Source organism: Panulirus ornatus, chromosome 57, assembly GCF_036320965.1.
Source record: "Panulirus ornatus isolate Po-2019 chromosome 57, ASM3632096v1, whole genome shotgun sequence".
Classification (NCBI taxonomy): Eukaryota; Metazoa; Arthropoda; class Malacostraca; order Decapoda; family Palinuridae; genus Panulirus; species Panulirus ornatus.
Window position 1 is genome coordinate 29706165 of NC_092280.1, and position 22529 is coordinate 29728693.

A 22529-nucleotide genomic window follows, 5' to 3' on the forward strand; every position below is an offset into this window, starting at 1 on the left:
ACATAAGTCATGAATAAATGCTAGTCCTGATTCCCTTTGCTTCATTTAATATGATTTCAAAATACATCTATATTAATTCCAAGTTTGATCAATTAGTGTATCTGATTATCATTACATTTGTTTTTGACCATTTTACATGCTTACTAATGTTAATTACCACATTACTTCGTCTGAGAATGAGAGCATCTATTCCATCCCATATAAATGGAACTGGAAATCAGTTGAAATACTGACACAGACAGTAAAGAGTTCATCAAATGTACACTGAAATCCAGTGCAAAATCCTAATATCATAGATATATTGGTAAACACAAAAAAATTCACTCACAAGTGATCCACCATCCTTTTCTACGTCACTATCAATAACAATACAGTGATGAAGTCGTCCAGCTGTGGTAGCAATAACTAACACAGGAGGGCATGAATGAAGTACCAGAAGACTACAGTAGTCTGATCCATAATTGTCATCACATGGAGGGCTCATGCTGAGTGGACCATACAATTTACGCACAGGTGACCTAGAAAATAAAGGAAAGGAAAAAACTAAAGCACAATTCAGACAAATATCAAACTTTATATATGAACATCATAATTTTGTAACACCAACTTATCTTCATCTCATTTTCATGTCTTTAAACAAGTTAGAACATTAGGTAGAAGCCTCTGAAAACACTGTGCTAGAGTTGCCCTCTGTCAGTAGCCTGTTAAGGGTGAGGCACTAAAGGCTAAGAAGAGGCACTGGAGTTCAACAGTTATGGGGTTCTTTTGCTGAGGCCACCCTCTTGAGGGAGTTCCCAAAGGGAACAGGCATCAGAGTTACGGATAAATAGATATATAAATAAGTAGTAAACTGGCTGGCCTTGGCCACTAGTGGAAGCACTCCAGAGCCATTTCAAATCCAACCATATCCTGCTTTTGTGAGGTAGCATTATGAACAGATGACTGGACCTCTGACCAAAAATGTGTGCTTTGCTTTTTCTTATTTCTACTCCTGGGAGATACACTATGTAATTTCAGCTTCTTTCTGCATAGCCACTCATCAAACTATCACTGGGGAAAGTTCTGCTCTATCAAAACCTTTTAGACAAAGTAACATTTTCTGTTTGTTATTTCTTACAATACTGTACTGACTAAAGGATTATAACTGATCATATTCTCCTCCCAAAAAAATCAAAATCTATATTATCTGGTAGTTTTAGTAACTTTGTTGAAGGTCATATTTGTCAATTTCTCCCATACCACTGGAATGCTGCTATACGCTTGAGGTATGTGCTTACCTACAGATTTTACCTTTCTTTTGTGGTTTTTTAGAGAGCTTTATTCAAACTAACTGTCATCAGTTTTATATTATGAAAAAAGTCTAGCACATCTTTATGAAACATCTATTTCAAAAAGGTATCCTTCCAATTCTATCAAAATATTAATTCTAGCCATCTTTAGGCTTCACCTAGCTATGAAAAAGCAACTGTCTTGTGAAACATTTTCTAGCTATAAGTAACACATACTATACCAGTAAAAACCCATGTAAAGACTACAACTGGACCTCTGTGCCTTTGAGTATATGGTCAGAAAGAATATTCTCATCTCATTATCATGTAAACCTAAGACCCCTTTTACTGGATCCATGCTTCAAAGCTGCACTCCACAAGAAAGAACATGATAATGCAATCAAAAAAGAATTTAAATTTCAAAAGGAAACATGAAAGGAAGCTTTACATATCAGATCTTTGAGAGGAAAAAATCAGAGAGCAGAATTCCACTGTGTGTGGAGAAATGTTATAAGAGGTTTTGTAAAGTACATAATGATACAGATAGACACTGTGGGAGACATACAAGAGGAAGTAAAGGAAGCGTATATAAAAAAGTAAGCTGACACAACTTACATGCTGAAGTAATGCAAAAATACTCTGAGAGTCATGGGGTGGATCTGGCTCATGAGGATTCTGAACTCATTAATACAGAATTCTAAACCAATGCCTATTTGAGGATATGTACAAGTTTTGTAAGATGAAGGAAAGGGTCTCCATCTCCTTAACTTCTTAAGAGCACTCAGTCTCCTTTACTTCTTCAGAGTACTACCTTTGGAACCTTACTGGCGCTACCTAAACATTCATCCTCATCATATCTCTCATACCTATTTGCCTTTTCTGCATTCTTGAGGTAGAATTTGGAATATATGAACAATGACTTTATGTGCACACATCCAGTCTCTAGATGTTTGTAGAATAAATCAAAAGCAGCATCTAACCCTACAATTCATTGTATGTGCAATGTTTAAAAGTTAAATTAATAAAACAGAGTCTAGACAGAAACATTTTAACTTAAACAAAAAAATGAATAATTAAGACAAACTACTGTACCTATTCGAGCTAAGGATTGTAATAGTGAAGAAGACTTCTCCAGAGCCATAAAGAATAAACACAGGCCACTGCAGTCCCAAGTATTTTTGTCTTTTCTCATCTTCTTGATCAACCTGTAAAGGGTACTGCATTAAAAGAATGAACAATACAAGAAATTTACCAGAGCCAGGAAATTGGATCTTCTTAAAATTAACTAAACCCTTCATTTGCATAGTGATACTTCCTCTCATATGTTAACTTACAGTAGTCCTGCAATGTAGAAAATCTCATTAAAAGAAGCTACACATACATCCTTACACTTGATATGGTACTCATTTATGCAAAGGAGAGTGGCCCATGTATAGTGCTACTTCTACTAACTATAATCAAATTTACTAAAAATCAGAGCATGGAACTCTTGCTGTGTACCTATCCCAGTGTCTGATGCATTTATTGGCTTAACTCAATGTACTATGATTTTCATGGATATAAAAGTTTATTCATGTAAGATGTATTCCACGCATAATAAATGGAAATGGAAAACATTGCAAGGCTGGATGATTCCTCTTATAGACAGTGAATTTTAACAAGTCTTGGCAGAGGAACTCTCAATTATCCAAACATGGACAAGAAATTCCATATCCACTTCTTATTCCCTCTTCTACCCTGTCTGACATCCATCTATTCAAGTCACCCACCATACACATTTTCTTCCCTGGATATACATCCTATTTTGCTTTCAAGCTCACCCTAAATGGCATTCTCAACTTTCTCTTTAAATCATTATAATAAGCATCTGCAATAAATACACTCATCCTTAACCTCTCATGCCTGAAATTTGCAACAATCAATCTTGCAATGACAGCAGCAAACAAACATGTTTTTAAATCATTCATCCTTCATCAACAGTGCCACATCTCCATAATCATCTACATCATCTTGCAAGCTTCACCTCAAACTCTGCACTGCATCCCATTTGAAAGTCCCATTAACTTTCAGCCTTGTTTCCCACAAACCTAGTATGTCTAGATTTAACCTTTCTAAAGCATCCAAAGCTTTCATTTTCTTAAAATCATCACATTCCACTCACCCACATGAAAATGCAACTCTAACCAAAGCAGCTGAGTGCAAGCCAATTTTTTTTATTATGCCACATGAATATTTTGTAAGGTAAACTTGCAGGGCTGAAGTCCCTGCACCCCATCCTGTGGGATGGTATAAAGAGCTGGGACATCCAGCTTAGTAAAGTAGGATTGCTACCCTAAAACTAAATAATCCTTAATCTTACAAAGCAGGTTGGACTCCTTCATAGGAAAATAAAATGGATTTCTCTGTCTGATCATGATGCATTAGAGGAATCATAGGTTTGTAAGTAAAATCATGTTTACATGTTTCACCATGAGAAATATCTTGAAAGTTACCATGAGCACCTACCAAATTTTCTATCACTCCATTAGAGATGGGATTTCCAGACGAGCACTTTATTGGTTCACTAGGAGGACCAAAATCAAATGTCACAGCATTTTGTCCAAGGGTAGAATTACATATGGAATTGGAGCTACTTATAACACCAGCTTTACTCAGGCCAACAGATATTGCTTGCTCTGGAATTTCATTTGACGACAGGTTGTATATCCTGAAACACATTTCTGATTACTGCATATGATACAGAGACATTTAACCATAATTTTAACAAGTGTCCAGTAAGGTATAGTGGAGTTCTCCTCTTGTGCCAGGTTAAGTCCTGACGCACAGTAACAAAGACTAAATAAAATGTGTTAGCACTGTTCAAATTCAGATATTGAAATAATCATGTGCTAAAACATGTACTCATGGCACAACCCTACTCAAAACTGTTTCAACATAAAAATCTTACCGTAAATAATTATCCGATGCAAGGATAACTATATGGTTGTTCTCTAAAGAGCCTGGGTGCCAAGCAGCAGCCATTACTTCCAGTTTGGGGTGACATGACAAGAACCGTTCAGCCACATACTCCACCCTGAAAAGATGTGTCACAATACACTACATGTACAAGAGTATCATACTACTAAACTTTAAAGTGTTTCAAAGGCTACATTGTACAAACTTATTTTCTTTTATACGTGATTGCTGTTTCCCATGTTGGCGAGGTAACTAAGAAACAGATGAAGAATGCCATGTCTGCTCACATACACTTATATAAACATATATGCATAAACATGTACATATATACATGAATGGATGAAGGCAATAAGTATGAATATGAACATGTGTATATATGCATACGTCTGTGTATGTAAATGTATGTATACGTTGAAAAGTATAGGTCTGTATATGTGCTTGTGTGGGCATTTATGTATATGTACGTACGTATGTATGTATGTATGTATGTATGTATGTATGTATGTATGTATGTATGTATGTATATTTTTAGTTTTCCTAAAGAAGGAACAGAGGAGGGGGCCAAGTGAGGATATTCCCTCAAAGGCTCAGTCCTCTGTTCTTAACACTGCCTTGCTGACGCGGGAGATGGCAAATAGTAGGAAAAAAAATAAAATATATATATATATATATATATATATATATATATATATATATATATATATATCAACAACCCCCTCCCCCCCTCATGTGTGCGAAGTAGGGCTAGGAAAAGACAACAAACGCCCCATTTGTTCACACTCAGTCTCTAGCTGTCATGCAATAATGCACTGAAACCACAGCTCCCTTTCCACATCCAGACCCCACAGAACTTTCCATGGTTTACCCCAGACGCTTCACATGCCCTGGTTCAATCCACTGACAGCACGTCACCCCCATACACACACATATACATACAAATACATATACATATCAACATATACATACAAAGACATATACATAAATACACATGTTCATATTCATACTTGCTTGCCTTCATCCATTCCTGGCACTACCCCGCCCCATTGGAAACAGCAATGCTATCCCCTGCTTCAGTGAGGCAGCGCCAGGAAAACAGACAAAAACAGCCACATTCGTTCACAGTCAGTCTCTAGCTGTCATGTGTAATGCACTGAAACTACAGCTCCCTATTCACATCCAGGCCCCACAGACCTTTGCATGGTTTACCCCAGATGTTATACATGCCCTGGTTCAGTCCACTGACAGCACATCAACCCAGGTATACCACATCGTTCCAATTCACTCCATTCCTTGCATGCCTCTCACCCTCCTGTACGTTTAGGCCCCAAGTGCTAAAAATCTTTTTCACTCAGTCATTCCATCTCCAAGTTGGTCTCCCCATTCTCCTTGTTCCCTCCATTTATGACACATATATTCTCTTTGTCAACCTTTCTTCACTCATTCTCTCCATATGTCCAAACATTTCTGCTTCCTCACCTTACACTCTTTTTATTACCACACATCTCTCTTATCCTTTCATTACTTACTTGATGAAACCATCTTACACCACATATTGTCCTCAAACATTCATTTCCGACACATCCACTCTCCTTCACACAGTCCTATCTTTAGTCCATACCTTGCATCTATATAATATTGTTGGAACTAAATACCTTCAAACACCCATTCTTGCCCTCCCAGATAATGTTCTCTCCATACATTCTTCAGAATCCCAGAAACTTTGGCCCCTCTCCCACCCTATAACTCACTTCCACTTCTGTGTAAAACATGTTTCTAACGATAGGAAAATGTAATCTATCAAAATACCCATAACTATGCACAATGTGCATATAATGGACAAAATGATAAGATTCATCTATGAAGCTGCTTCAACATTACATGTATACTCGATGTTAAACTTTGATGATGAAAATGTAATGCAGATGACCAAGGTGATTTCTATCTCTACTATGATACTGTAAGTTTATAAACTAAAATGATGACTCTGCAATGGACAATAAATATACACTTCATGAATCTAAAACTTTAGGCACCTCATCAAACCTCACATCCCAGACTTAAGGATCTTATGAAAGCAAGGTCTGTGCGAACCTTTTCGTCAACGTTTCTGTACATAAAAGAAAGAATTGCTCTGTCTGATTCTCTAATATTTCAAATGATCATGATTACATAAAATATAATATCACACTGCTACCCTATCAGTTATCTACAATGGCTTTGTGATTCAATTGGAAACTTAAAGTAAGCTGTGAAAGAATTCCTTTACCCTACATTACCTGCAAGTAATTGTATCCCTCCCTCTATCATACAATGGAGGATCACCAGAACGCTGTGGTAACTCAACAATGGCAATACCTCGCCGTCCAACTAAGGCAACACCACTCCCATTTCTGTTCAATAAAACACGTTCTACTTCCCATACCGGTGGCCTGGACAAAGCTAAAGTCTGCAAGAAACAGAGATACTGTGATGAACTTAAAAAAATCATGATACTAACCATAAACTTATCTAAGATCAATATAATCTTCCCTAAGTACACTTGTCTAAAGTGCAAGTTAACTCTTTATATAACATGTCTGTGAAATACAAAATTTGGTTTGCTGTTAAACAAAAGCTTACTGAAAACATAAGGCCCGTTATCCTTATCTATAAATACAGTTTTTTTCAATATCTTTAAAATTTGAATAAGTAACTTGCATCAAGCCTCTTAAATCATATACAGTGCAAGGAAACAGACAAAGAATGGCCCAACCCACCCACATACACATGTATATACATAAATGCCCACACACGTACATCTACATACATATACATTTCAATGTATACATACATATACATACACAGACATATACATATATACACATGCACATATCTATACTTGCTGCTCTCATCCATTCCTGTTGCCACCTCGCCACACACAAAATAGTATCCTCCCTTCCAGCGAGATAGTGTCAGGAACAGACAAAGAAGGCCACATTCGTTCGCACTCAGTCTCTAGCTATCATGTGTGATGCACCGAAACCACAGCTCCCTTTCCACACACAAGGAGAAGCGGTAGACCAAACTGAAGATGGATGGATGGAGTGAAAAAGATTTTGAGCAATTGAGGCCTAAACATGCAGGAGGGTGAAAGGAGTGCATGGAATGGAGTGAATTGGAACAATGTGGTACAATGGGGTTGACATGCTGTCAATGGACTGAACCATGGATTGTGGAATATCCGGGGTAAACCATGGAAAGGTCTGTGGAGGCTGAATGTGGTTAGGGAGCTGTGTTTTTGGTGCATTACAGATGATAGCTAGAAAATGAGTGAGTGGATGTGGTCTTCCTTTGTTTATTTCCTGGCACTACCTCGATGACACAGGGGGTGGCAATGCTGTTTCCTGTGGGAAGGGGTGGCACTAGGAATGTATGAAGGCAAGCAAGTATAAATATGGACATATCTATATATGTACATGTATATGTATGTATATGTATGAGTGTCTATGAGTGGATGGGCCTTTTTCCGACTGTATAAATGACACACTGACACCATATGGTAAAGCTGTGTGCTGCTTATCAATCTATTTTTGAGACTAACAAGCTCACACAATGCCAGGTAAATGTGTGAGAACATCAAGTATATCACTCACATTTTTCAAACAATATCCAAAATATGATAAAAATTGGAAGCTTCCCCTATTTGTTTAATAACCCTGCATTTTCTCTAAACTTCAAAATTTTCCTAACTTTCATCTTAGTTTTCAACAGAGAGCAAACTATATTGGTACAACATTATCTCCAACTCCCTAAAACATATCAACTGTAAGTAATGTATCTATACGAATCTGTCAGTGGTTCCCTGACTAATTAGCAGTTGTGGGTCAAACTATGATTTGCTGACCAATTCAATTTCCTTTGCACCATCTCTTGGTTATGTTACGGTTGGCTTGAGTTAAGCTGAGGTAGGCAGGGTATGGCTATGTTGAAGTAGACTAATATCAGGGGTTGGGAACAAGGCCCCCTGTATGGGGGATGGGGAAGGTTGACTGATCTATTTCAACCAGTCTTTTCTTAAACTTCCAGATAGATATGGCATAAGCTCTCCCATGACCCTGGTGGATTTAATACATATGAGTTTCCCAGTTTCTGTTGATTTCTGAAAAGTATTTCAGCTATTCCATGCTGATTAACCCCAAATTGTCCCTTATATCCATAATCCTCTCCACAATCAACACATCTCAGAATAAAATAAAACGTTCCAAATGAAGCTCCATAGTCCCACCCTTCATATCCTTAGCACAAGACTAGCAATACTATATAAAATCACTCATTATCAGAGGCTAACAATGCAACATGATTTAAGTACTGTTTTTGCAATATAGGAAAACAAATTAGACTGCCAAATACTATTTGATCCACCAATGCTAAATAATCGGCAAAACAACCGTGGTGGTAATATACTGTCGTCTTACCAAACGTTTTCCGACCCATTCTTAAGCTGAACACTTAACAATTAATCAGCCATTATAAACATTAACAGTGTACACAGGTCAACCTTGACAATGTAGGACCTTGTAAACCTTCACAATATATGCAAAATGTTCATGTGATATTCATCAGAAACATCCCAGAGTTGTAGTTGTACCTTTATGATGTATGTAATTAACCTAACTGTCAAGTAATTCCAATTCTTACCGCCACCTGACCTGCACTTTGGAGTCCGGAGGGTCGAGGAGCTGGGACAATAGGCATCCATCTTCCTTGCTCCAAGCCACTATAATGTCATCAACAACGTCCATTAGCTGATATCGTGAACATCTGACAGGCAGTTCACCTTTATATTTCTCACATAAAACTTTTGATATATTGAAACCCTCGGCGGAGGCGGCTTCACCGCTGGACTCAGCCATGTTTGTTGACATGCAATACGTTCTATTGTGAGACCTGACTTCGGATTCGATTAATGTTTTTCATTATCATTAATGGATATTTAAACGCTGTATCTAACAGGAGTTATATATATGGTATCTTAAACTTTCAATAACATATATTCTATGGAATATTATATATCTCAGGTGGATGAAAAAAATAATCTATAAAGTATAAGCCATCGAGAGACAATCAAACTAAAATTGGGAGAAATCTGAACGTTATTCATATTTTAATACGTTACAGGACAAGGTCATTATATTCTTATAAACACATCCATGTCTTATTATACACTTTAACATAAACAAAATATGACGAATCTATTCACATATAAATACGCATGAAAAACAGATTGTGAATAACTAAGGCTGACGTTTATGGCCAAATTACGATATATGATAGTTTCATCCATTGGATATTTTTTAAGTATATTTCAAAAATTGGCCATATTTTTCTCCTGAACGATTTATGATTTTACTTTGTTAATGAACATCACTGATATATCTCATCGCAGTGTGAAGTTATGAATGTCAATTTCTCTGACTGCTGGATGGAAGTTGATTCTGAGTTGCTATTGCCGTATGTACTTTCCTGTTCGCAATTGATCTAGCAATATTGGTTCATACATAATCGTTATAAAGTAAACTTTGACACTCACCTGATTATTTATTTAACCTTTTCATTACTAAACACTAATAAAACTTTTTCAGGGGGTCATTGGACCCTGTAAAAAAAAAAAAAAAAAAAAAGCGTGTATCACTAGCGCCAACTGTTGTCCATTACAAAAAAGACCTTATAATTGTAATGACTAGGAAGAATGTAAGGAGGAAGATTGTGGAGAGGCGTAGAAGTTGTAGAGTGGTTGTTCCGGGGACTGGGGAAACCCATAACCTCGGGCAGAGTGTGTGGAGTGCAAATGGATATGCTAAATGCAAGTTATGGGAGGGTATGGAAGGTGTGGTATGGAAAATAAGGATGTGCAATTCTGTGATAACCAAGAGTTGGGGAGAGTGTTACTGAGCATGGATGGAATGGATCAAGAATAATGTGGGTGAAAGGACAGATTGGGATTGTGAAATATGAAAGGGCTGTAGAATTAGTAGTTGGATATAAGGAAGTGAGATACAGGAATAAAAAGGGCAATGCATGGTGGACAGATGAGATTAGAAATGCTGAGGAAGAAAAGAAAAAAGCATGTGGTAGATTGCTCAATAGGAATGTTCACTACCAGTGGTAGGTCAGCAAAGCAGGAGGGAAGAATACAAAATACGTAAGCAGAAAGTTAAGAAGCTGATAGAGGAAAGCAAAGGAATACTCATTAAGATTTTGGAAGAAAGTTACATGAAAAGTTTTGCAATAATAAGAAATTAGTGGAAATGTTGATGTAAGAAATAAGGAAGGGGCTTTGCTGAATCAAAAGGAGGAAGTGAAAGGAAGATGGAGAGAGTATTTTGAAGAACTGATAAATGTGGGAGACATGCCTGGGTATGGATGAGGGAGGAAGAGGATACAAGTGCAAGGGCTTATAGCAAAGAGGGAGGTAAGAGGGGCAATAATGAGGCTGAAGGTAGGAAAGGTATCTGGAGTGGATGGCCACAGCTAAAATGCTGATGTATGGAGGAGAAAGTGTACAAGAGTGGATGCAGCTTATATATAGTTTAGCATGGGAACAAGGTTGTGCCTGAGGATTGGGTGAAAACTATTATTTTTCCCTTATTCAAAGGAAAAGGTGCAAAGGATGTTTGTAGCAATCATAGGGGAATAAGTCAGTTAAATATACCAGGAAAAGTGTATGCAAGAATATTAATTGGCAGAGTGATGAAAGTGACTGAATGCAGAATAAGTGAAGAGCAATGGGGTTTTAGGAAAAGTAGGGGATATGTGGATCAGATTTTTGTAGTGAAGATGACCTTGGAAAAGTATTTAGTGAAAGATAAGTTGTTTGCAGCTTTTATGGATCTGGAGGAAGTGTACAACAGAGTTGAGTGGAATGCTTTGTGGGATGTGTTAAGGATATATGGTACAGGGGGACAACTGTAGGATGGTGTTAAAAGCCTTTTAGAGAAGAGCAAATGCATGTGTAAGAGTCTATGGAGAGCTGAGCGAAATTTTTGTGATACACGTAGGTGTGAGGCAGGACTGTGTGATGTCACCATAGCTTTTTAATATATATATATATATATATATATATATATATATATATATATATATATATATATATATTTTGTCTGACAGTCTAATGACGGTTTAAGAAACAAAGTATATGATATTGTGCTCTGTGTCAAACATCTCTCTCATACAACCCTTCAATAAATAGCTTGAATCCTAATGTAAAACTAGATACAACTTATCAATTATATGTATCAGGAGTATATAATGGATATTATTGATGAGATAGGAACAGAGATTAAGGTATTTATAAAAGTTAAGAAATAGAAGCTTACTTGTTCCAAACTGAAATGAACTTCTTTCTTGAAGCTTTCCTGTTGTGGTGGCTTACCTTCACTGTTGCAAGTAGTTTACCTGTGACTCACTTCTGTTTCCAGGGTTCCATATGCTGCATAGTCCACTCTTAGATATCTGAAATACTTCATTTCCTCCACTATTTCTTCATTCATGCTTGCATCCCAACTAACTTGTTCCTTGACTCTGTTAAACCTATCAATGTTGCTTTTACTCACATTTACTCTTAACTTTCTCCTTTCATACACTCTTCCAAACTCAGTCACCAATTTCTGCAGTTCCTCACTCAAATCAGCCACCAGTGCTGTATCATTGGCGAACAACAACTAACTCACTTCCCAGGCCCTCTCATCCCCAACAGACTGCATACTTGCCCCTCTTTCCAAAACTCTTGCATTTACCTCCCTCATCAACCCATCCATAAACAAATTATACCACCATGGTGACATCACACATCCTTGCTGCTGTCAATGTACTAAAGCAGTGCATGTGACACATCCAGGATAAACCATGGAAAATCATTCCATTTGTAATTGCAACTGATAATCATCTCTTCATTACAAATAAACACTTTTATGTGACTATAACCTCAATCATCAGGAATCAAATCAGACAATACATAATCTGAAAATCAGTGTCCTAAAGCTGTTGCAACATCTCTTTTCAGTTCATGTTGTTTTCTTGGTACCACCGATTATCACATACGTTTCAAAATGGTCTTAGCATAAAAATTAGTATTTACAGCATTCACTCATGAGAGGTTCTCAGTCTCTTCATTTTATTTCTTATTTATAATCAAACAAGGACCAATTTCTATGAAACAGTCTTGGTGTTACCCAGGATCTTTCTAATGCATCCTGCAGCCCAAGGCTGCACTATTTCCAGGAGCATGGAAACATAGACTTTTTTGGAGTGACAAGTTTTTTATGAGACTCTACTCCCAGTGATACAGCCTCATGAATAGACTGTGGGGATTGACTATGGATAAAGGGCTCTGGCTTGGTACCTAGCATATGACAGATAGGGAGTGTGGATGCAAGTGAGGCCATTGCTCATCCGTTGTTGCTGCTACTTTGCTGTGGCAGAAAATGGCAAAGTGTGAATGAAAATGGATAGATATACAAGAATCTATAAATCAGGGATTCAAAATTCCTTTATAAAATATTTTAGCTTTCTGCTAAATAAAGTGGTTCCCTAAGTTGTACATTATATTATAATAAAATCCCCATAACTAAGTTGCTATCTTGCAGGGGATATGTCTCCCCTAACCTCATCATTATTCAAATTTGGCATACTGTATTAATGATACTGAGTATGAATAATCACATGCACAAGATAAATTTTCTTTATAGAGGCCAGCCAATTAACATATAAAATATAGAGTAACTTTAGAGGATTGCAATAATAAGACAGAGTAGCATTAAGTACATTTACTGAATGTGAATCTCAAATCATATATTTCTCTGTACAAGCTTTACCCATATATACAAAACTTGAAAGATTACGTTACTTACATTTTATATTCTACTGTACTGTTGGAATGTAAGTGTCTGAAGTTACAAATATCACATTATTTCACTACCAATCATGATAAAAGGTATACAAATATCCTAATATTCAAAACTTTTACAAAGAATGCTCTTAGAAATGAGGAAGTGGAGGAGTCTGAGCTCAAGGTAATAAGCTTTTATGATTATTTTCTGAAAATTCTAAAATGATGTAAGATTCGAAGAAAACTCCCTTTACTTTCTGGTAAGGTAGGGTCAGACAGAATGGTATGAATACCTATATCCCTCATCAGCATACTGTAGTTTTACATAATAATCAAAACACAAATTGCACACTGACAAAATGTTACATGAGATCATAGAAAATGTATTTCTAATAGATTCAGCTCAAACACAGTACAAAGATAATTAAAATTTGTGAGTCAGATGCTGATTCCTTGTCACTATATCCTTTGTATTTTCCAATATCATCCTGAACTCTTGTCACAAAACAAAGACAAAAAAGATAAACTTAACAAAACTTTTTGGTGATTCTATTTCACCAACATATAACAATTGTGTAACTGCAAACATGAAACACTCCACATACTGTGATGAATTCTGTGAATGAAGGGGATGAATGACAATGATATTCTGTGACAGGTAATGCCTTTGAACAGGCATGCCCTACTTGAAATGATAAAAAAAATGAGAAAATAACAAGTACAGTAGCACCAAATGTGATGGTCTGTGAATATCGATTTTTGCTTCAAGATCAAATGGAGAAGCATCATGAAATTAAATACAAACAGATTTGAAGCTACATATGCAGATTTCAGCCACAAAAATGACTGACAATACATTAGAAGCACCACCTCAGGATAGACCTGCCTGAGATATGTAATAAACTTGAGTATCATACAACTACATAATATTTTGGATTTGTACAAAGAGGACTGTAATAAAAGACAGCAAAAACCATTCCAATATAAAAACTTCCTATTTTTTACTTAAAACACCATTTTCATCAGCCCCCTTTAACTAAAAAGAATTAAGCAATAAAAGCAAAAATTTTATTTTCTAATATTCTTATATGAAAATGATGTCAGAAAAGATTCTTTAGCCATATAAACTTTTTGTTAACAACAAATGTGTATTTGAGAAACATACAGCAAGAAGACTTTGTACAATAGACGTTTACTTACCAACAACTGAATTATCCATCAAAAAGTAAAAATGGGAAAACCGAAACTGAAGACGAAGAACTGAAAATCTCGTTAGCTATGCACTTGTAGATCACAGGCAGAAAGTTCATTCTAAAATCCAAATACTTTACCAAACCACTAAACTTTCAGCAGGTTATGTTGATAAATTTTCTTATATTATGCATGTGCCTGGTTATTTTGTCTGCTGTGATCTTAGTCAACACAACTGATAATTTTCAAAATGAAATATTTAGAATTAAATTAACTATGTACAAGTTATATACACTTTTATATTTTACTACACCTAATCAGATCATTGACATGACTGTCTCTGAAACGAACCATATCCTACAAATAATTGCCCACTAAAGACTATTTCTTTCAAATGATAACTAAAAACACTGGGATTAAATTAAATGAATGTAATGAGAAATCCACTACACGAGGTACATATGACTTGTTTATATTACGTTTGCAAAAACTTTGAAAATACAGACATACTTTCTGTCACTGAATTTTCCTTTGAAATCATGAGGCATGTATGTCCAACGAGTTTTGTCATGGAAACAAAATTGGTTTAGATGTTTGGTGTTTACAAACACTTATACGGTCACCTTATTTGCACTGTGTATTTTCAATGAAACTATTTGCCTTATTCATCACAAACTCGCTGAAAAATAAAGTTCAATTCATAGAATTTTTCTCCAACATACTCTGGTGTGAAGTCACAGGGATCCTGAAATGTAAAAAAGAAACATATGAATCTGGAGATCAAAAGTCTCCCAACCAAAATTTATATACAGTATATATGAATATTAAATTATCAGTATTATACTTTGTTGTTATCTCCTGCATTAGCAAGGCAGCACAAGGAAACAGACAAAAGAAGGGCCCACTCACATACATATGCATATACAAAAATGCCCACAGACGCACATAATACATACCGATGCATTTCAACGTATACACACACACACACACACACACACACAGACATATATATATATACACATGTACATATTCATACTTGCTGCCTTCATCCATTCCCGTCGCCGCCCCACCACACATGAAATGTGTGGCGGGGTGGCGATGGGAAGCTACATTTCAATTCAAAGTGTGAAGCTTGGATTGAAATAAAGCTTCATAACTTCAGTATAGATGATTTCTCTTTACTATATCATGCAGTGGTAGGTAGTAGTAGGTAGGTAGCCAATGACCAGGGAAGTATATTACCAGTACTACTTGCCTGGATATTGGGAGGGTTAGTTATGGCTGTGTAGTGAGCCAGTACTTAAGTGGTTGTAAAGTTGTATTCCTCTGACCCAGGTCACTGTCTTTACTTTCTGCCTCAACCACATGTGGACTACTGACATTCCGTCTACAAACATACAATCTCTTCTTGTCATCAGACATAACATTTGACATTTAACTAACATAGCTCATGCTTCATAACTCTAGATTTCCCAGAGGTGAGCACCATGCACTTGGCATGCCTTTTTGCAAAATGGTAAGAGCAATAGATATAAACAGTAGTATGGAACATTTAGGCTGGAGCATTAGGTATAAACATGAGGCAGAAGTAGGTGGGTGGAGCCTCTGCAAACACTGCACTACAGTTGCCCTCTGCCAGTGGCTTGTTAAGGGTAAGGCACTAAAGGCTAAGAAGCGGCACTGGAGCTCATTACTCATGGGGATTCTATTGTCGTAGCCACCCCCCTGAAGGAATTTCAGGTGGGAATAGGCATCAGAGATATAGATAGATAGATAGAATAGGATGCTATAATTAGAAAAAACAAGAGAGGAATATAATGAGGACCAAGGAAGGGAAAATTTATGGCTATCTGAACAATGCATAGAAATATGATATTAACAAGCCAGCCAAGTTAAGTAGCATTGTAAGCTGGACTAGAAAACAACAAAAGTAAGTGAGTTAAAGAAAAACTAACCTCTTCTTCATTAATAGCTGGTATTCGAAACTTGTAAGCAACTTGATGCCACATGCCTACATTGGCGAGTGTAACATAATGGTCTCGGGCACTCTCCCCATTATTCACAACCACTTCATTTGAGGAAGGAACATCACTAGTGTCTGTACACCGTACGGCTGGATATGAGGGAATACTGTCACTTGAGTTGGCACAGAATGATGGCTGCCTTGCCAAGTTTTCAGTCATGAATCTGCAATGAGAAATTTTTTCACATTCTAAACTGTTCAGCACTGAATTATGACATATACTGAAACCAAAGATTCATGTATATCTGTCTGCATTTATGCATATAATATTTAAAATACAGGTGTTCATACTATAGCATCACTTAGAAGTGTACAATACGATTATAGTTTCCATTCCGTTTCAACCTGCAATAGGAACCTAGGGGGGAGACATTACGTAGTAAGGGAGACAAACTTTATCTTGGCTAATACCAAAAATGCTTCTGGTACAAAGATATGGGGACCTTTATGAAGATTTGTTGGATTTGTATTTATCCACCCCTAGGGGCTGGTTGATGAAATAGGTACCTGGCTTAGGCTAGGGTATATATATATATATAAATATATGCATGTACATTCAACATTAATGGAATGGCTTTGGTTAGGGCTTCAGCTGCCTGTGCCATCTCAGCTAACATAAAAGAAAAAATAACTTTGACCATGCACAAATTTGAGAAAGATTTTTCACTTCCTACAAAATTTGTAAATACTTTCCCTTATCTCTCCTTTTCCCTTTCATAATCCTCTCTATATTTCAATTAATGCCTTACCTTGATGTGGTCTTTTGTTAGTGACTGGAACCTTAAAAAGACAAAGAAAAAAAGGAAGCATAGAGATATGAAAGAATCTAATGACAGGCAACAAAATCTGTCACTGAATGATGATATCTGAGCAACTGGATAAGAATAGCAAACCCTTTCTAATCTGCCCACTTCCCACCATTCACATGCATCACTTCCACATGCCAGAACTTTTCCTATATACCTCCCATTCTTGCCCACTCCCCTTGTTTCATTTACACTTACCTTTTACCATTCTACTCTCAATCTCTCCTGGTATTTCTTCACACAAGTCTGTTTTCCAAGCTCACTTAATCTCACCACTCTCTTCTTACTGACACTGTTTACTCTTTCCTGAAAACCTCTCTAAAACTTAACCCTTGCCTCCACAAGATAGTGATCAGATACCTATCAGATAATCCCTCATTATGTTTACATCCAAAAGTCTCTCTTTTATAAACTCATCAATCAATATGTAATTCAATAATGCCACATTACTAACCTTCACATTCAAATCAACCATAACTAACATCCAGTCTCTTATATAAAAAATGCTGACACACACACTCAGCTGCTCCCAAAACAATTGCCTCTCATGATCTTTCTTCTCATGAGCAGGTGTGTGAGCACTAATAATCACCCTTCTCTTGACATCCATTTTCATTTTTACCTATACCAGTCTATAGTTCCCTTTCTTACACTCTTTCACATACTCCAACAACTCCTGCTCTATGAGTGGCGCTACTCCTTCCTCAGCTTTTGTCCTCTCGCTAACCCCTATCAGATAATCCCTCATCATATTTACATCCAAAAGTCTCTCTTTTATAAACTTATCAATTAATCTTTAATTCAATAATGCCTGCTGACCATCTCTCCTTTTCACATAGGTATACTTGCATATGTCCCTCTTTTTAATCCAAGTATTCCCAATCACCAGTCCTCTCTTAACACACAGCTCCACAAGCTATTTACCATTCCCATTCATAATATTGGATATACTAAGCTCCTCAATTATACCCTCAACTGCCACATTACTAACCTTAACATTTAAATCAACCATAAATAATATCCAGTCTCTTATATAAAAAATGCTGACACACACACTCAGGTGCTCCCAAAACACTTGCCTCTCATGATCTTTCTTCTCATGAGTAGGTGTGTGAGCACTAATAATCACCCTTCTCTTAACATCCACTTTCATTTTTACCTATACCAGTCTATAATTCCCTTTCTTACACTCTTTCACATACTCCAACAACTCCAGCTCTAGGAGAAGTGCTACTCCTTCCTCAGCTTTTGTCCTCTCACTAACCCCTAACTTTACTCCTATGACATTTCCTGACCATTCTTCCCCTTTATGCTTGAGCTCTGTTTCAATCAGAGCCAGAATATCCAAGTTTCTTTTCTCATACAGCCTGCCTACTTCTCCTCTCTTCTCACACATTTAGACACCCCAGCCTGATCCTTCGAAAAGGATGAGCATTCCCTGCTTGGCTCCTTCAGTTTCGTCTTTCAGAAATTAAAATACAAGAAGGCAGAGGTTTCTAACCCAATTTTCCTGCCCCTTTTAGTCACCCTCTATGACACATTATTATCATTATAAGTATTAGTGTGATCATTATCATTTACATAAAGATCTTACCTGAAATGCAATGTGAGGTTGGCATGTGGCATGAATCTTGAGATAGGAAGGCGATAAGTATAATTTTTGGCTGTGTTGGCAAAACAGTCTTGGAAGGTATCAGAAGAATTCAGACAGTACAAGTGATTGATTGTTGTATTTAGCTCCACAATATCTGTTGTTGGGATCTGGCCATTCGTATCTGCAATGGTGAGTAAAATTAACTTGATATTCTTATCTTCCTGCCCAGGGGTCACATTCGCTAAAATATATAAACAAACAAACAGCTACTATCAGTGAAATATATGATAATATGTACTTTATCTGAGATGATGATTAAAGTTCAAAGTCAGATATTCTATAGATAATCACTTTCATAATCTGCATAGCTAATACCTTAAGTAAATCAAACAAATAAAATAGACAAACTTACGTATCTGTGCTCTGTACTGTGATAAAGAGGTACCAGTTGATCGTTTGTTGTGAATGGAACGCTTGCTTAGAGTTTGCATGATGCTGCGAGAATTGGGTGGACGACTCATACGAGTTCTGTGTCGAGTCAGACGTGCCAACTGATCAAGATTCCCAGACTTCTTACTGGGGATGGACTGGATCAAAGCAAACTATTAATGTTTATTTACAAATGGAATATGTGGATAAAGAGACAGTAGTTAAAGAACGTTCAAAGTTTAAAATAACTGCATTGAATTCCATCTAATCATGGTGAGAACTCTGAAATATCTCTGACTACAATCAGGCAAATTACCGGTGCACTGTAACAAACAACAACAGTGAAAGGAAAACCCTAAAGCCCATATGGTAAGACTTTGAGAAAGAAATGTAGTCAGCTTTTAAGTGTGCAAGTTAAGCATGGGTCAGTATTTCAAAAGCTTGGTTGGTCAAAAGAGGGCAGTTATTGTAGGATTTCTTCATACAAGGATGCAAGATCTGAAGAGCAGATAATAGAAAAAGAGGTTAATTACAGAATATACTGTTCTGCTAAAGGAACTGGCCAATAAAATATTGAGTGCTAAGGTTATCATAAAAGTGATTCTTATGAAGATAAATTTCCCCCTGTCTTGTGATTATGTGGGATAGAACTACTAAGATCTAGATATCTTAAGTTGAGGGCTCCTTGGATAACAGCTCCAATGAGAAACCAAAAACATATATTAAGAGGAAAGATCAAACAACACATACTGTCAAAGGCAATCAAGAGCTGTCATTTCAATCCTCCTCTAGTGCTGCTACCCAGACAAACAGCAAAAATCAAACACTTATTATCAAAAGAGCTACATACATCATCTATCAGTGCTTACCACCTTAGGTATCTAGCTACAATAATTCAAACCACCAGGCAAGTCTATCAAAGTTTGCAAAGTTCATTGAAAGAATTATGAGTATCATTTTCCCATAATATCATATATAACAAACATTTGCAGCAAGGGCCTAGAGAAATACAGTTTAACAACCTACACAGTTTGACTGTCTTGAAAATCCTGGAATGGTGTACTAAATGTAATCACAATGCAAAGGTGGTTTCTTACTGCCTAATTCATGTTGCAGGATAATCTGACAGTCATAACAGCTCTACATTTTAAGTTTCATAAAAAATTCTAGATCACCAAGGTCAACCATAGTAAGACGCTATCAACTTTTGTAATTCACACATTCCAATGCAGTAAGAATAGATTTGGGCTATGTGGTCAGAATAGTAATCATGAACATAAAAAGAGTGAAGGTGGAATAAGATTGAGGATATATATGTGCAGTGACAGAGAAAATCGGTTTGGTCATTTGGTTAGAGCTACCTTACACCTAAAGGTGGCAGAAAAGGAGTGGCTGGGGGCTTCAGACCAACTTTATATGACAAGAATTCTCAGTGACGATTTGTATTCCCTTTTTCTTTTCATTTTTAGTAAAAAATCTGTTTCTAATACTGTAGTTAAATGGATAAGTAAGAATTTATATTTTGATTTCATTAAATCATACCAATCTAATCTATCATCAAAAAAAAAAAAAAAAAAAAAAAAAAAAAAAAAAAAAAAATCATTTGGGGGGGGTTAATACCACCTAAAGCATCCACTCACTCTGTGATCATGACTCAACCTTTAGACCCCTCTATCAAATATACTCTAACACTCCTCTAGGGACAAGGAAGGGGCATATTTGACAAAGACAAACAGAATACACAAACATGCATTGCCATCTATAAACCATACCACACATATGTCTTGCAACATACCTTAAACGTCTGGACTCCTGATTGAGTAGTTGAATCATTAACAGTGTTAGGGTCACTAGTTGACAGCTTATTGGTGATGACCTCACCATACCGTGACATTGTTGGGGGAACAGTTGTAGTACCTTTCAAGAGAAGAAAATGATTTTTTCATACATGCTTGATATTTCCCGCATTAGCAAGGTAGTGTCAAGAACAGATAACTGCGCCTTAGAGGAAAAATCCTCACTTGGCCCCATTCTCTGTTCCTTCTTCTAGAACAGTAAAACAGGAGGGGAGGAACCCCCCTTCTCCTACTCCTTTTAGTCACCCTCTATGACATGAAGGGAATACAAATAAAAAGACATTTACAGAGGTCAGTCAGCATAATATAAATATACCAGAATTCTATACATGCAATGAATATGATACCTTTGTCAATTTATGGGTCGTTCATCAGTCTATTGGACAAAAACTAAGACCTAAAATAAGGGCAGAACAATATTAATTTCACAGAACATACTAGTGCCTCCACCAGCAAGCCTTAAACAACCACTTGTAAAAGCACATGAAGCACTTATTCAGTTCACCACCAGGCTAGGGAAACGAACCAACTATTTGACACACAGAATAACCATTTGTCCTAGATAAAGGTAATATGGATCTTTATTGGGCCAGTTTTCCAAGCACCAGCAATCAGAAGTATTATTTCCGAGTTTACTGGCAACACAGAGATTATGCGAACTTGCAAAATGTGCATGCCAATGCGTACTTCACAGAACACATTAATATCTATGAAGTCCATGAACTTGGCAGAAAGCTACTACTGGTTGCTAGCATCTGGGAAACTGATCCAGTGATGATCCATGTTGCTAATGTATAGGATAAATGGATATTTGATTAGTTGAACACCCAACTCCTTTCTAACAGCCTTGCAGCTGAGTGAATAAGCATTCTACCTCCTGCCATGACAGGTGGCTGGTAGAACTGTTGAAGAAAATAATGTAATATCTCTAAAGCTTTAACTAGCTACTGTAATGTGAAAAGATATGCAACATCTAAAGAATTCAAGTGTTCTTTAGTGAGTAACCCAGTTATATATTTGACAAATAAACAAACTCCCATACCAGGCTTCTAGTTTGGAAGCCTATCAGAGCATCTTACAGTTCATGTAACACCTAAGACACTCAGATCACTGAAAATCAAAAGCCTCTTATAATACTGCATATATTTAATTTTCTAGACATTCTATAAATTACTCCTAATTATCATATTCGAGAGGAATCTTTACAAGTTTGTATTAAGGCACTTAAAACTCAAAAGAAAACATCCATTCTAGTAAACCTTTGGAAAAAAACATCATGACATAAGTCTTGGCAATGAAGACTTTGTATTTTCATGATTTTGCTTGTCATCACCATCATTTACAATTCTTTACTATTGACACCTAACATATTTCCTTTAACACAGACCTATGTAAAATTTACTCAAAAGCTGACTTTTTACCAACCAAAATGTCTGAGCCGACGAGTGATGGTAACATCAGTGGCAGCGGTACTGGAGCTGGGATGGACGCTGCTCATCACCCCTCTCCAAATGTTACTAGCTGATCCGCAACAGAACACC

General features: G+C 36.7%; 2 protein-coding genes across 5 annotated transcripts in view; both read right to left on the bottom strand.

Moving 5' to 3' along the window:
- mbo (Nuclear pore complex protein Nup88) overlaps positions 1 to 9138 on the bottom strand; it is a 28929-nt gene extending 19791 nt beyond the window's left edge. Inside the window, exons 1-6 of one of the 2 annotated variants that reach the window (XM_071694946.1) lie at positions 8912 to 9138; positions 6500 to 6669; positions 4216 to 4341; positions 3774 to 3975; positions 2361 to 2473; positions 329 to 518 (exon numbers count right to left, since the gene is read on the bottom strand). In XM_071694946.1, the coding sequence (XP_071551047.1) occupies positions 329 to 518; positions 2361 to 2473; positions 3774 to 3975; positions 4216 to 4341; positions 6500 to 6669; positions 8912 to 9127 (1017 nt within the window). In that variant the 5' untranslated portion in view covers positions 9128 to 9138. Of the gene's footprint in view, positions 1 to 328; positions 519 to 2360; positions 2474 to 3773; positions 3976 to 4215; positions 4342 to 6499; positions 6670 to 8900 lie in introns of both variants that reach the window. The other variant, XM_071694947.1, reaches the window with a different exon arrangement.
- A 3874-nt stretch (positions 9139 to 13012) lies between these two features.
- LOC139766388 (myelin regulatory factor) overlaps positions 13013 to 22529 on the bottom strand; it is a 66323-nt gene continuing 56806 nt past the window's right edge. For all 3 annotated transcript variants that reach the window (XM_071694958.1, XM_071694957.1, XM_071694959.1), the window contains 6 exons: positions 22414 to 22528; positions 20928 to 21049; positions 19116 to 19290; positions 18704 to 18884; positions 16236 to 16467; positions 13013 to 15025 (listed from right to left, as the gene is read on the bottom strand). In XM_071694958.1, coding sequence (XP_071551059.1) covers positions 14942 to 15025; positions 16236 to 16467; positions 18704 to 18884; positions 19116 to 19290; positions 20928 to 21049; positions 22414 to 22528 — 909 coding nt within the window. In that variant the 3' untranslated portion in view covers positions 13013 to 14941. The remainder of the gene's footprint in view (positions 15026 to 16235; positions 16468 to 18703; positions 18885 to 19115; positions 19291 to 20927; positions 21050 to 22413; position 22529) is intronic.